Source organism: Pipistrellus hanaki (genome assembly GCF_964339955.1).
Source record: "Pipistrellus hanaki genome assembly, chromosome: 3".
NCBI lineage: Eukaryota > Metazoa > Chordata > Mammalia > Chiroptera > Vespertilionidae > Pipistrellus > Pipistrellus hanaki.
Window position 1 is genome coordinate 103,364,270 of NC_140505.1, and position 15,370 is coordinate 103,379,639.

General features: G+C 41.4%; 1 protein-coding gene across 2 annotated transcripts in view; it reads right to left on the bottom strand.

Moving 5' to 3' along the window:
* The window catches only part of NUP58 (nucleoporin 58), a 48,082-nt gene extending 34,987 nt beyond the window's left edge, over positions 1-13,095 (bottom strand). For both annotated transcript variants that reach the window (XM_084878782.1, XM_084878781.1), the window contains exons 1-4: positions 12,763-13,095; positions 6,456-6,598; positions 1,638-1,787; positions 879-1,016 (exon numbers count right to left, since the gene is read on the bottom strand). In XM_084878782.1, the coding sequence (XP_084734908.1) occupies positions 879-1,016; positions 1,638-1,787; positions 6,456-6,598; positions 12,763-12,869 (538 nt within the window). In that variant the 5' untranslated portion in view covers positions 12,870-13,095. The remainder of the gene's footprint in view (positions 1-878; positions 1,017-1,637; positions 1,788-6,455; positions 6,599-12,762) is intronic.
* Positions 13,096-15,370: the final 2,275 nt, after the last annotated feature.

Below are 15,370 nucleotides of genomic sequence, written 5' to 3' on the forward strand. Positions count from 1 at the left end.
TAAACAGAAATTCTTGATGTTACATTATTAAATAATTATACAACTTCTTCAAATAAAAGGGAAGTGTTTCTCACTCCCACAAAACCCCACTGGCTTTCCTATATTGGCATTAGCTATAGCCAAAATTCAAAACATCTGTAGAATCCTTGACATAAGGCTAATTTCAAAATAAGCATGAAATGAGAAATCAACCCGAAATATAAATATTCATTCAGTAGTCTTTGGCAGGTGAACTGATACTTAAGTATTACCTGAGTAATAAAATTACTCAATATTGTATTTTACACTCTTGCCTTCAAAGCAGGGGTCTTCAAACTACGGCCCGCGGGCCACATGCGGCCCGCAGAGGAGTCTGATCCGGCCCGCCAGGTTTTTTGGGCAGTGAGCGCAGCCGAGGTGTTACAGTAGGAATTAGTAGTTCATATAGTCCGGCCCTCCAGCTCTCTGAGGGACCGTGATCTGGCCCCCACTTTAAAAAGTTTGAGGACCCCTGCTTCAAAGCATCTAATACCCTTCCTGACACCTGTAATAGAAAGCTACTCCTAGAATTAGAGCTTAAAAAGTTAAGATGTCTTACAATGACTGTAGATACTAAATGATGCTAGACTATTCAACTGCTATTTATTAAAAAGATAAGTTTCTTTAGAAACTTTGACTCCTCAAACAGGTGCCTCTTCATTTCTTTATCTAGCCAGTCAATATTGAGAAACGAAAAAATGTATTTCTAAAAATACTGCTAAGAGGTCCGATTAGGCATGAAAAGCATTACAATTGTTTTCATATGGAAAGAAAAACATAAATTTAATAAGACAAAGCAATCTGCTCAAAATAAACTTTAAAACAAACATCATTTCTAGAGAATGAGTGCCGTCGATTACCTGACGTTGCTGTGTTTGTGCTCTGGAAAAGCGAACCTCCCAAACCAGCTAAGGCTCCCCCTAAGGAAAGGCCTGTTGATGCAGTCGTCGTTGTGGCTGTCGTTCCACCCAAATTATTAAGAGTAAATCCTGTGGATGCTATAAAAAGTGAGACTGTAAACCTTCAAGAGGAAACACTGTTTCTAGAACATCATAACAAATACAAAACACCTTCTTTAAAAAACCGATGTCCACAATAAAATTGACTCTTGCAAAAAACTACTCAATAAAGATAAAATTATATATACTTATGAATAAAGGAAAAAATGAGTGACAGAAAAAAAACTTTGGGTAATAAAAAAATGGTATCAGGTAACTGATTTCACACAGTAATAAAGTTTTCAGCCAGGCCATCAACTCTACCTTCAAATCTGAATGAATTTAAGCCAGGCAAGGTTTATGCAAACTTTTTATTCTTCCCTGTCACCAAAATACTCTTCGAAAACAAAATATATATTAGTGATTTTACATTTTATTTCTCTTATCCTCTTCCCTGTTCTGCTCTCTATAAACACTTGAAAGTTGGTCTCTGCTGCTTTAATGCCCAATGTTGATCTTTTACACAAATCAGTAATTTAATAGGTCAAAGTTGCTGAACGACTTAAGTAAAAAATTCCCCAATCTGAAGTTATATTTAATAAAGGTGGCTACCTATGTACACTCACCAAATAAAGTTAAGATTTAACCATAAAATGTGACCTTTTTTCCATTCTGCCTCACCTGCTGGAGTTGATGTCAGAGCAGATGAAAGGGTAAGACCACTAGCTGAGGTAGAAGTAATAGGCAAAGCAAATGGTGTGGCAGATGCTGCAGGTTTATTGAATCCTAAACTGAAACCTGTTGTAGATGCAGATGTAGTGGCTGGAGTTCCTGTTTAAAAAAAAAAAAAAAATCCTTATTTTACTATAATTTATATGTATTATATACCATACACCAATCAGGATCCTTACAAGTTAGTGATCCTACTTTTTATAGATAGAACCAGGATGTACTTCTGTATGTATAAGAGAAAAATATAAAATTTGACACCAAATAATAGTGAATGGTCCTATTGAGTTAAGAAAAGCAAAAGAAAATTGAATCAATGAGATAATACTGAAATTCAATTTTAGTTGTACCCCTAGACCAGTGTTTCCCCAAGTGTGGTACGCGTACCCCCAGGGGTACGGGAAGAGTTTGGTGTGGGTTCGCATTGCACCGGAGTTTGGTGGAGATATGCACTGCACCGTGCTTAGCTGCGCCTAATTCTACATTCTCATGAGTACGAGGGGTACTCAGCGTTACAAAAATTATAGAAGGGGTACACCTATGTCAAAAGTTTGGGAAACACTGCACAGAATTTAACCTTTCTTTTCTTAATATCCTAGCAGAAAAATGACCCATCTTCTCAAAATTATATACATGATAATTCTCTACTGCTTAAGATCTCTTTCTTCTGGTTCCTGTGTTTGCCAGCACCCAGAATTCTTCCTACCCCACTTTTGTCCATCTCCATTTCATCTGTTCACTTAACTGATACTCCTTATGGTTTACTTCCTGCTCCCTTACTTCCTAAAAGATCTCACCCACTTTCAGAATCTCAACTATAGGTACACGGTCTAAATCTACACTTACCTGAGTCTGCATTGGCTAGCCCTACCCTTATGTCCCTATATTTCTCCCTATTAAAAAAAACTTTCCTAAACCCCCATGGTTAATTCAGTTACTCACAGCAGAAATCACAATCCCTTTTGACATCCCTTCTCTCCCTTCATTCTATTAGCCACAAATCCTGTCAAGTCTACTTCAGAGATATCTCAGCAATACAAGCATACTCTAAAACTTTAATTCAGGTCACCTCTCTCTCAGTAACTACCGTGTTTCCCCGAAAATAAGACCTAACGCATGGAAAGATAAGACATCCCCTGAAAATAAGACCTATCGTAACTTTGGGAGAAAAAATTAATTTAAGACACTGTCTTATTTTCGGGGAAACAGGGTAGTATTATACAATAACTTCTTAATTTGTTTATCTGTTATCAGTCTCCTCTAGCCTATAATCTTTTCTTGGAATTAATTACCTGTTACTCTTTTATTTTTTTTAAAGAGGGATGGAGGGAGTGAGGGGCAAACAACAAAATACCCTCTCATTCCCCCTGACATAAGGTTCCATTCCCATTAGCTTTCCACTGTCTCTAAAATAGTCTAAAGTGTTGGCATATAATAAATCACCTTTCTTAACTGATAAATCACATTTCCTAAAACTGGCCCTCTTGCTCCCGAAATCTCCCCCTACCTCTGAAACCTAAACCCTCAAGAACGAAGTATTTTTCCTCCATCTAGAATGTTTCCTGTCCTTAAAATGAACTCCTACTCTCTTTCTCCTCTGCCTCCCTTGATGCCTTCCATACACCTATTAGAGCATTTGTCAGAATACCTACGGGCACAGTTTATACTTGCCTATTCCCTTCACTTCACAACAGGTTGCATGTCTTGCTAACACACTCAGCAGTTCCTGACATCAATAGCTAATGCTAAATGTTCAAGGCATTACGCATAATGCCACAGAGTTAGGAAGTAGTAGCTGCTCAAAAATTTAAATGAAGAAAAGTATGAATGGCCTACATTTTGGCTTCTCCTAAAAGCACTAAGAAGAAAAAAAGCCAAAAATTATCTTTCTGGATTGACCTTACCACAACTGGAAGTTCCTGCCAGAGTACAGTGTTTTGAAATCGTGTGAGTTCTATAATCTCAGAAAATATGAGGACCCAATTGCTTGCCCTTGTAGCCAATTGTCCAAAATTTGATGGTAAACATATATTTCTGTTGACAATAGGTTAAGTAGCAGCCAAGTGAAGGAAGTCCACTAATCTTTCATTCATTTCAATTTTTAATTGAGGTTCCTCGATATTCTTTCATTCTTCCATTACCTTTCCATTATTTATTGCCATACAGATTCAAGGCAGGCTATAATCCTAGTTATTCACATTCCCTTCAACAGATAACTATAGAAAACTAAGGGTTTTTTTTTAGCTGGAAGGGAATCCAAAAACTTGTTATAGTCCAATTATCTAATTTTATAAATAACTAAAAGCTGCCAGATATTTCAACGACCAAAAATGGGCTCACAACTAATTAGTGGTACAACCAGGGCTTAACTCCAAGACTTCTGGCCTATACTTTGGTGATTTTTCCACTCAAATGACTCAAAAGACTGAAAAATGTATTGTGAAATAAATTTTGAAAGAAAAACTAAATCTGAATTAAAAATATTTTGATAAAAAGGTATTTTTAAAATACTCAAATACTGAAAGATTCTTTGATAAGCCAGCATCTGTGATCTGTATTCAGTTCCTCACACGCTTTCCTCTATACCCCAGTTCTGTAGGATATAAGGAAAGAGAAGAGTAAGAAACCACAGATCTAGAATCTTTCCTCAAAAGTTCTTACCCAGAGTTAATCCTGTAGTTATAACTGATGCTATTCCTGGAGACAAAAAGAGAAATAAAACGTAATCATCAGTGGAAGATGGCATTCTTTTGGTTTTTTACAAAGGCAAGACTCAAAATCGCCTTCAGGGAGTAAGAACACTGCTAATGACCAAACGTATCACAATTTCTTCTTCCACCATAAGCATCTATATACACTGAGTGGCCAGATTATTATGATCTCTGAACGCACAATAATCTGGCCACTCAGTGTATATAAAAAGCCAGGGAGTGGAACAACTGGTCACTATGACATCCACTGCAGCCAGTGAGCTGGCCCAATAGGGAGTGGGGCCCGCAAGCCAACCTTTCATGGCTCTTCCCCCCACCGATGCCTGATTGCCCCCTGCCCCCCTGACCAGCCAATCACCTGCAGCCCCTACCCCCAGCCGACCTGGCCAGATCGGGCCCCAATAGGGGCAGGTCAAGTGGCCAATCTCCTGCCAACTCCTTCTCCTGACAGGCCCTGCCTCAACCCACCCCGAATGGGGCCAGGCTGGCCGGACCCCACCTGTGCATGAATTCGTTCACTGGGCTCTAGTTAACTGATATAAACACACTTCCTATAGCACTGATTTTCATATTACAAGCTGTAAATAATTTGATTAATTAGCAAATAAGATTTATAAAATGAAAAAAAAATTATTGCTTATAACAAAATTAAGCAAGGAATAAAAAAAAGCTCTAAGAAACAAAAACAAAAACACCCTGACAAACGGAGCTAAAGCTCACTGGCTTGTCTCATATTTACTCCTGCAGTTCTTTCATTTTTTATGTGTGGCTGTGAAAGTGTTGTAATTAATGCTGGAAGGCCTATGCAAAAGGTGGTAACGGACCAAGAGGCTCTGAGAATAGAGAATAAAGGATAAATAAGGAAACAATTTCAGTGAAACGTATTTTTAGCTTATAATAATAAAATACCTATAGTATTAAACACACTTTTTATTATTGTAATGTTCACCAGAAATCTTAACCTCTTGCCCTTTTACCACTTAAACTATTAAATTATTTAATAAATAATTTAAAATATTTCTTAAAAATGTAAATTATAGCTCTGGCTGGTATCACTCAGTTGGAGGGTCCTCCATATACCTAAAGGTTACAGGTTCAATCCCAGTTTGGAGAGGTGTAGAAGGCAACTAATCTATGCTCTCTCTCACATCAATGGCTCTCTCTCTCCCTCTCTCTCTCTAAAAAAAGATCAGTAAGTATAACCTCATGTGAGGATTTTTAAAATTTTTTTTAAAAGAATGTAAAGTATGCCGAAACCGGTTTGGCCCAGTGGATAGAGCGTCAGCCCGTGGACTGAAGGGTCCCGGGTTCAATTCCGGTCAAGGGATTGATGCAGCTGATTGATGTTTCTCTCTCATCGATATTTCTATCTCTTTATCTCTCTCCCTTCCTCTCCGTAAAAATATCAACAAAATATATTAGGGGAAAAAAAGAATGTAGCCGAAACCGGTTTGGCTCAATGGATAGAGCGTCGGCCTGCGGACTGAAAGGTCCCGGGTTCAATTCCGGTCAAGGGCATGTACCTTGGTTGCGGGCACATTCCAGTAGGGGGTGTGCAAGAGGCAGCTGATAGATGATTCTCTCTCATCGATGTTTCTAACTCTCTATCCCTCTCTCTTTCTTTCTGTAAAAAATCAATAAAATATATTTTTAAAAAAAGAAGAAAAAAAAATGTAAACCATAATGTTATAGCAAAATAGGATGCTGACTGCCCCATATATGGTAATTAATGGCCAAATTGGTAAACTTGTCTTAATCTTCATTAAGGTAAAACAATGCATTCTATAATAATCTAATATAAAAATTTTAATTACTTTTATTTGCTATATTTAAAGAGATATAACTTCTTTAATCCTTCCTTATGGAAAAGTAGATCATAGCTAATGACTGGGCCTGTCATTGGCCCTTAATTCCACATCCCTATGTTTCCTTTCATCTTAGTATTTACCATTTTTTAAGTCTACCATCAATGACAATACTTATAAATGGAGATTCAGTAGACTTGAAAAACGATAAAATCCCAAACCTACTCTCTGAAAAATGTGACAATCCTCCTTACCTGTATTTGTTCCTCCTAAAGTGAATCCAGTGGCAGGCTTCGATCCAAAGAGCCCAGTTCCAAAACCACCTGAAGGAGCAGATGTAGTTGCTGGAGTCGAGGTACTTCCAAGAGTTCCAAAATTGAGGCCCACAGAAGGGTTGCTTATTAAAAAACCAACAAACACAAAATAAGGTCCACTAGAGCCAATACTGACTTAAGAGAAATGAAAATTAACTCTTCAAGGTTAATTTCTTGCATTTAACACTAGTGTCCTGGTATACAAATTCGTGTACCAGTGGGGTCCCTGGGCCTGGCCTGCGGGCCAAAACCAGCTCTCCGACACCCCCTGGAGGGGAGGGGTCCCGGATTGCGAGAGAACGCAGGCCAGGCTGAGGAACCCCTGGCACGATTGGAGCCAGGGAGGGACATGGGAGATTGGCCAGCCAGGGAAGGATGGAGGGAGGGCTCCAGTGCGTGTCTGGCCCCTCTGGCTCAGTCCCGATCAGCCAAACCCCAGCAGCAAGCTAACCTACCAGTCGGAAGATCTGTCCCCTGGTGGTTAGTGCACATGATAGTGAGCAGTTGAGCCGCCTTAGCATATCATTAGCACATTATGGTTTGATTGGTTGAACACATGACTGGACACTTAACATATTAGGCCTCCTATATAATAAAAGGCTAATATGCAAATCGACCAATGGCGGAACGACCGGTCTCCATGACATGTACTGACTACCAGGGGGCAGACATTCAATTCAGAAGCAGCCCCTTGGTGATCAGTGTGCTCCCACAGGGGGAGCGCCATTCAGCCAGAAGCTGGGCTCACGGTTGGTGGGCCCAGCAGCAGCAGCCTCTCCCGCCTCCACGGCAGCGCTAAGGATGTCTGACTGCTGGCTTAGGCCCGCTCCCTATGGGCACCCCCCAAGGGCTCCGGACTTTGAGAGGGCGCAGGCCAGGCTGAGGGGACTTCCCCTCCCCCACCCCAGTGCACAAATTTCAGGCACCGGCATCTAGTTTATTATATAGGACTAGAGGCCCGGTGCACAAAATCCGTGCACAAGGTGGGGGAGAGGGGTGTCCCTCAGCCCAGCCAGTGCTCTCTTGCAATCTGGGACCCCACAGGTAGCATCCCTGAGCCTGGCCAGCAATCAGGGCCTATCAGGGCTTTCCTCCCCCGGCTGCCAGCAGCTGGCCCAGCCTCCGCCACTGCTGGCCTAGGCCTCTCCCTGCAGGGCGATGGCGGGGCCCCACCGACCAATCGCATCGCACCCAAATTGGCTGGCCTGGCGCCAGTGCATGTCATAGTGTGGTCATCCAGAAGGTGGTCCGGACAGTTGTTCTGCTGTTAGGTCGATTTGCATATTATGCTTTTATTATTATAAATATCTAATGCATCTCCATACATAAGGAACCAATAAGTTTAACCAAATTTATTTTTCAGTTATCTTTAAAAATAAATCCACACATAAAATTAATCTTTAAAAAATATAGTACCAATTATAAAGATAAGCATAATCTAGAGCAATTAAGACTTCAGATCCCAAGTAATCGTAAAAGAACCCCACATTCTTATTCTACTTTCACTAGTTTTTGTTTGAAAGTGAGCTATTTTAAAATGGCCATAATTCCCTAGCCGGTTTGGTTCAGTGGCTAGAGCATCAGCCTGCAAACCGAAGAGTTGTTCAAGGGCACATGCCTGGGTTGCAGGCTCAATCCCCAGTGTGGGGCATGCAGGAGGCAGCCAATCAATGATTCTCTCCCATCACTGATGTTTCTATCTCTCTCCCTCTCCCTTCCCCTCTTAAATCAATAAAAATATTTTTAAAAAATAAATAAAAATGACCACAAGGAAATTCCTTGAATGTTGATAATTTTCCTTTTGAACTACTCCTTTACAATTCACATTACTAAACTCATTTGTCCTTTCCCAACATACCCAGAAATGGAAAAGATTATCTAAGTTGTTTTTACCATCTTTCTATTGTAACATTACCATATTTATGAGGTGGGAGTGTAGGTATCTTGCCACATAAAAAAAAAAAAATTAGTAAGAATTGGGGGTAGGGGAAGTAGGGTGACAGATAAGAATGAACCTATCCTGGCAAGAGTAAAATGCAACTCTGGCTGGTTTGGCTCAGTGGACAGAGTGTCAGCCTGTGGACTAAAGGGTCCTGGGTTTGATTCTGGTCAAGGGCACGTCAGGATTGCAGGCCACATGGCCAGAAGAGGGCATTCAGGAGGCAGCCAATCAATGATTCTCTCTCATCATTGATGTTTCCATCTCTCTCTCCCTCTACCTTCCTCTCTGAAATCAATAAAAATATATTTTTAAAAAAGAGTAAAATGCAAAGCAAAGTTACCCCTATCAAGATTGTGGCCCTAGCTGGTTTGGCTCAGTGGATAGTGTCGGCCTGCAGTCTGAAGGGTCCCAGTTTCAATTGCAGTCAAGGGTACATGCCCAGGTTGCTAGATCCTCAGCACCAGGCATTAAGGAGGCAGCCTATCAATGATTCTCTCTCATCTTTGATGTTTCTCCCTCTCCCCCTCTGAAATCAATTATATATATATATATATATATATATATATATATATATATATATTTAAATTGTGTTCATCAGCAGAAATTCTCTTCAGAATTTTTGAAAGAGCAGCCAATAACAAGTGATGTGAACGAAGTTCACAGCTTTTCAACTGTTCTCATCAAGCCACAGATGAGGCTCTCTATAGTTAGAACAAATTATGAAAGCAAGCAAAAAAAAAGGAAAAGGAAAACCCCAAAACTTGACCACTTGATATTTCAAAAAATATGTAGGAGAGTTAACAGAGATTATAACAATTATGAAATCCCACTCATCCTACATATGTAATCCAGGCCTTTCCAAACAGACATTAATTACCATGAGGACTGAATGTCAGTTTTAAAAAGCTTACAAGCCTGGGAAATTTCAATTTAAGGGGAAGGCAGTAGTGTTATGGCTGGGATCCAGTACTGGTTCCCCATTGTGCTGACATGTAGGTGATACTACTTAATCCTTTTGAGCATCTATTTCATCTGCAAAGTGGGAGTAATAGTACCCTTAGGATTTTTTGTAAAATTAAGAGATCAAGCAGGACAAATTAACTTCACTCGATACACGTTGCTATTATAGCTATCATTAGGAAAAAGTATAAATTCTACTAAACACATACAATACCAGCAAATCACTGGAGGGCTATAGAGAGGGAGGAGCTTAACTAAAGAGTAGAAATAAGTCTTTAACTCTGAATAGGAAAAGAAGAGGACATACACTAATTGTGTCTTAGTTTACCACTGATCTTAAAAATGATAGCAGGCCCGGGTGGGGTTGTCAGGGCAGGGCTGCAGGGCCTCACTGATAAAGCACAGATCTGTAAACACTTAAACTGAGCTTAAGAGAAACATTATTGGCATATTTTAATTTAAAAAATTATTATGCTCCCCTTCCTCACAAGTCAGTAATATTTTTCAAAATATATTTTTACTGATTTCAGACTGAAGGGGAGAGGGAGAGATGGAAACATCAACGATGACAGAGATCCACAGACCGGCTGCCTCCTGCATGCCCCGCACTGGGGCTTGAGCCCACTGCCTGAGCAGGTACTCTTGACTGGAATTGAACCCGGGACTCTTCAGTCCCCAGGCCAACACTCTCTCCACTGAGCCCAAAAAGCTAGGGCCAATGATCCTTTCTTTACTACCTCATAAATATGCAAAAGATGTACAATGTAAATATGCATTTTAGACAATTAAAATATTTAAAATTTCTTGAAGACACAATGAAGTGCTTCATAATTAAAGTTGAAAACATTACCAACGAAATACATCAAAGTGAAATGGTATTACTTTATCAATGAAGCAAAACAGAAATGTCTCTGTGGCAGAGAAATTTACTTACTTGAAGAAAAACAAAAAGCTACCCCAGACCTGACCTCAACCCATTATCTGCCACTGACTCAACAGGATGTGAGCCAAGTTGACTCCAGCAGATCAGTAATGTGATTTTAACTTCCCCAGCTTGCCTTAATGAGGACTTAATAACATAATAGTTAACATTTACTGAGCACTTAGCAAATGGCAAATATGCTACATTTTCTACATGCTTTATCTCATTCAACAACTCTGAGGTAATTGTATTCCTTTTCCAAACGCGGGAACTGAGGCTGGGAGAGGAACTTTCCCGGAGTGTTACCAAATCACCAAACGGCAGCAGGAGCATTTATTACCAATAATAATACTTGATCATTCAACAGTATTTATTAAAGTCCTTATTATATCCCAGGCACTGTTATAGGGGCTGAGGACTAAGGACTAAGGATGAAATGGTAAATAAGACCCTATGCTTCAAAAATTTTCAGAGAGAAAGAGATTAATCAATCATTCCTTCAACAAATATGTATTGAGCTTCACTGTGTCTACTGGAAAAAAACAGTATGAAAAGGTCTTCACCCTCATGGAGCATCCATTCTAATGCTTGGATCAGACAATAAATAAGTCAACAAAAATACATAATGAACTGTTACAACTGTGATAAGTGCTTTGGTACCGGGTACTATGAGGATATACACTTCCTACAGACTGATGGGTCAGAAAAAACCAAAAGTAGGCATTAGCTTGGCACGTGGGGTATGAGGTAGTAAAGGAATTAAAAACAGAGGGATCTGCCTTAAAACGGGTAAGGTTTGGCCAAGAAACTGAGAAAGGACCCAGGTTGCTAGAGCAATGTTTTTGGAACTAATTTCAGGACCCATTAGAGGGTATGAAATCAATTTAGTCGATAATATGCATTTTTAAAAAATGAAATGCATCAGAATAAGATACCCTTACTTCATATCAGTGCATCATATGAAGTAAAAGTATCTTTCTTGAAACTTTCAATTACTTGTGTTCCTAAACTGGGTGATAATATAAATGCGATTTAATGGGTCTGGACCACTGAATTGCAGCAAACTAAAATAAGGAAAGATGGGCTCAGGATAAGCCTTTTGAAGAAGTTCCAAATTACTTGAGGACCATCACAAGGTTTATTTTTACTTCATTCCAATAATAGTGAAAAACCTTGAAGGGAGGCAGTGTGAATTTAAAAAAATATATCAACCTGGATACAATATAGTAAAAAGATGGACATAAAAGTAGATTTTTGAGATTTCATTGAACTAGTAATCAGGGAATGATGGGCACAGTTCTCATTTAACAAGGGAAAGGTGACTGGTTGAAAATCAGGGAGGAAATTTAAATATTTTCATAAGGATGTAAGCTTCAGGAGAGCAGTACTCTTATTTACCACCTAAAACATAGAAGTGTGTCCAATAAATATTTGTTCAAGGAATGACAACAGCTTGCAGCACTGAAAATGAAGCTAATAGAAAATAATTAAAATTACCAAGTGTATAGAGTGAGAGAAAAGGAGGCATTAGGAAAACCCCCAGATTTCTGACTTGATGTGTAGCCTGTGATCCTTCTCCCTTTGTGACTACAATGCTGAAGGTACTTTTGCCTCTTTAATCTACAGCAATATTCTTTAAGCTTCTATGCACACGACTGGATTTAATAAACTCCACCTTTATCTTCAAAAGATTGAGTTCTAAAGATTAAGTCTGTCACCAATAAAATGATTTTTAAAGATTTTAATTGCCTCTTTCGGGACTTCTGCTAGTAAAATTTTTGTCACCGGTGTAGCAGGTTGCACAGAAATGGATGAATACATTACCTACATTTTACAATTTAATTAAGACAATGCGAGTCATTAAAACACAACATCCTCACTTATGCTCATTTGCATACTGCTCAAAGTTATGCTGTAAGCAGTAAAACAAAAACAACAGGACAGCAAGAGTCCCATGAGGCACCAAGACTTGAAAACTCGTTAACTACGAACTCATCAAAGCTCTACGATGTCTAAAACCGCATATCCCGAAACAAATTCATCACCAGGGAGCAACTTTTGTCCTTATATTTTTCTAAAACTCCACAATAAGCTATATTTCATTCATTCGTACAACATTCACTCTGTGCCTACGATTGACAAACTGCTAGGGCCTTGCAGCCAGCCAGACCTCACTAGTAGGAACAATGTCCGAACCATCGTGGATGCTGGGCCCCCACGACACAGAAGCCGTCCACCCTCCCCGCACGGAGTGCTCGGCCAGGGCGGCGAGTGGGGAGCGGGGAGCCCACGATGCCGGCGCGGGGCAGTTGTTTCTCTCCAGGCCGACGACCGAGAAAGCCGGCGGGAGTCAAGACGGGCGGGATAACCCCACGGGAACGTCCTGGGAAAACCTGGCCAGGAAGGTGAGGAAGCGCGGTTACCTGGACGCCCCAGTTCCGAAGGAGAACCCGCCGCCGGTGCCAGTCCCGCCGGCGGCCACGGTGGTGGAACCCAGCGTGCCGGTCCCGAAGGAGAACCCCGTAGACATGGCTGCCCCGGCTCAGCGCCTTCAGGACGCGGAAAGGGGTCTCGGCTGCTCCTCTCGCATCAAAGCCGAAGCGGGCCGGGGAGCATAGCTTCCCGCCTCGGCCGGAACCTGGCGGGAACCTCACACTCCAGCGGCGGGGAAGCGAGGCGGAGGCGGGCGGAACCAGCACGCAAGAGCCGTCCCAGCCCGCGGCGCGCACACAGCCCGCCGGAAGCCAGCGCGGCGCGCAGGGAACTCTGGGTGGGGCGGGGGCGGTGTGCCGCGCAAAGCACCCTGGGCCTGAGGTTAGGTCCCCTCCTACTCCCAGAGTCCAAACAAATCCACGCGATTTCTCTTCCGGTTCCATTTCGGCCACCACGCTGACGTTATCTGTATTCCTGCGCAGTGGTATCTCCGTTAATGCTATGTCCTTGCTTACATCCTAAAAGGAAGCGCAGAATCCCAGAGTTGGGAGGGCCCTATTGATCATGTCTATCCTCTCCCTTACAGGAAAGAAAGTGATTTTAGTCTTTTGCTGCCTGCCACCCTTTGAAAAAAGGGGAGGTATGTGCTTCCTAACAGTTTGGCAATTAATCAATAATAATTCACTCATCGGTTCAACGACGTGAGCACCACCTTTGTGCTCCAGGGCGCTCGGGGCCCGAGGCTGCGGCCCCGTAGAAAATCCGAAGAGCGTCCTTTGTAGGCGGGGTGGCTGGCCCCGTGCGTGGTGCTGAGCAAACGGAACTGGACGGGCCTGTGAAGTCTGTAAACAGTATCCGCATTTCCTGCTCAGAGTGCGGGACCTGGTGCAGAGCGCGGGTTCCCTCCCTCCCGGACGGCGACCTCACAGCTTTGCGGCTCTCCGGTGCCACTGTTATCACTAGAGGAACTGCAAAAGAAAGGCATTTAAAAAATTACAGAAAAACAGTATATAATATGAGACTTAGGTGTTCGGTGAGCAGCCCTGAAACATAAGAAAAAAATGGGATGTAAGGAAGAGATCCCCTCTAGAGAAAGGATCATGAAAGGGTTCCTGGCGGCAGGGCCTTTTAGGTACTGCCATCATAACACGGGTCTTTATTTTTCTGTTGGGAATTGTTGCAGTACTCCTCCCGTAAATGCGATTTTTTTTCCTTGCAATAAAATTTATCCATAAGCAACCACCAGATTTGCTCTCCTAAAACAATTCTCACCACGACATTGCCTTAATAAAAAAAAACTCTGATTCTATTCTGGCTCTTGCTAACCTTATATCTCATAACTCCCCTTAATGCAGTACTTTCTCCTGCACTGAGCTTGGACATTGCCACCTGCTGTGGACTGAATTGTGTCCCTCCAAAATTCATTCATTTCAGAGTACTTTAAATTATGCCGCAGTAACTCCAAAAATTCCACAGAGTGGAGCACTGCAGAGATGGCAACTGGAATGTTTGGTGAACGGTATTACAATCTGCCACATACCTCTAAATGCACCAAGTTTAAAACTGGACCTCAGAGAACCGTTCCCAGATAGCTTCTGTTTGTCTTATTAACAAAAAGAAAAGAAAACACTTTACATCTTATGTTTTACAGAAATAAAACTCCAATGAAAGCAGTTTCTATGAAAGCCCAGTTTTTTGGTTATTAAATTTTAAAACGTGCCGAAACCGGTTTGGCTCAATGGATAGAGTCTTGGCTTGGGGACTGAAGGGTCCCGGGTTCGATTCCGGTCAAGGGCATGTACCTTGGTTGAGGGCATATCTCCAGTAGGGGGTGTGCAATAGGCAGCTGATCGATGACTCTCTCTCATCGATATTTCTCTCAATCTCCCTCCCTCTCTGTACAAAATCAATAAAATATATATTTTAAAAAAAAAACTTGACAGTAAAATAATCAATCTTTATGCCTAAAACCTATCCAACCAGGCAAAACCATGAAGCACATAACATGATCACTTTAGTACATTATACAGTGCATTCAGTTAAGAACAAATATTTTGTCCTTCACTCAGCCTCCCCAAATGAACACAGCCTGATTTGGATAAATTTACTGGGATGATCAGTCCTGCAGAATTAGAATGAGTATCAGCAGGTATCCAGACATCTCTGGGGATACTAGAATGCATTCTGCTTAACACACACATGTTGTACACAACCATTATTTATTGAGAATTTATTGAGGCCAGCCATTATGCCTAAGTATTTCTGTTCCGTTATTTCATTTAACCAACACAAATAACTCAATGGAGGAGATAAGAAATACTACTACCACCGGTATTTACAGATAAGAAAACCAACAGTTAGGAGTGGCAGATTACCCAGTGCCCAGCAAAATGTGAAATGACAAAGTGCCACCGTAGTTTCAGATGCATTGCTGTCACATCCTTGTTGGTGAAGGATTGCCACATTCCCCAGGCTGAGACAGGCGGTAAGCAGTCACAGCAGCATGAGGCTCCTTGACAGCTCCTCCCGGCCCCCAGGTTGAAGTCATTGGATTCTTTCCCATCTCTGATCTCCTGTGTGCCCCTAGGAGCGCAGTCC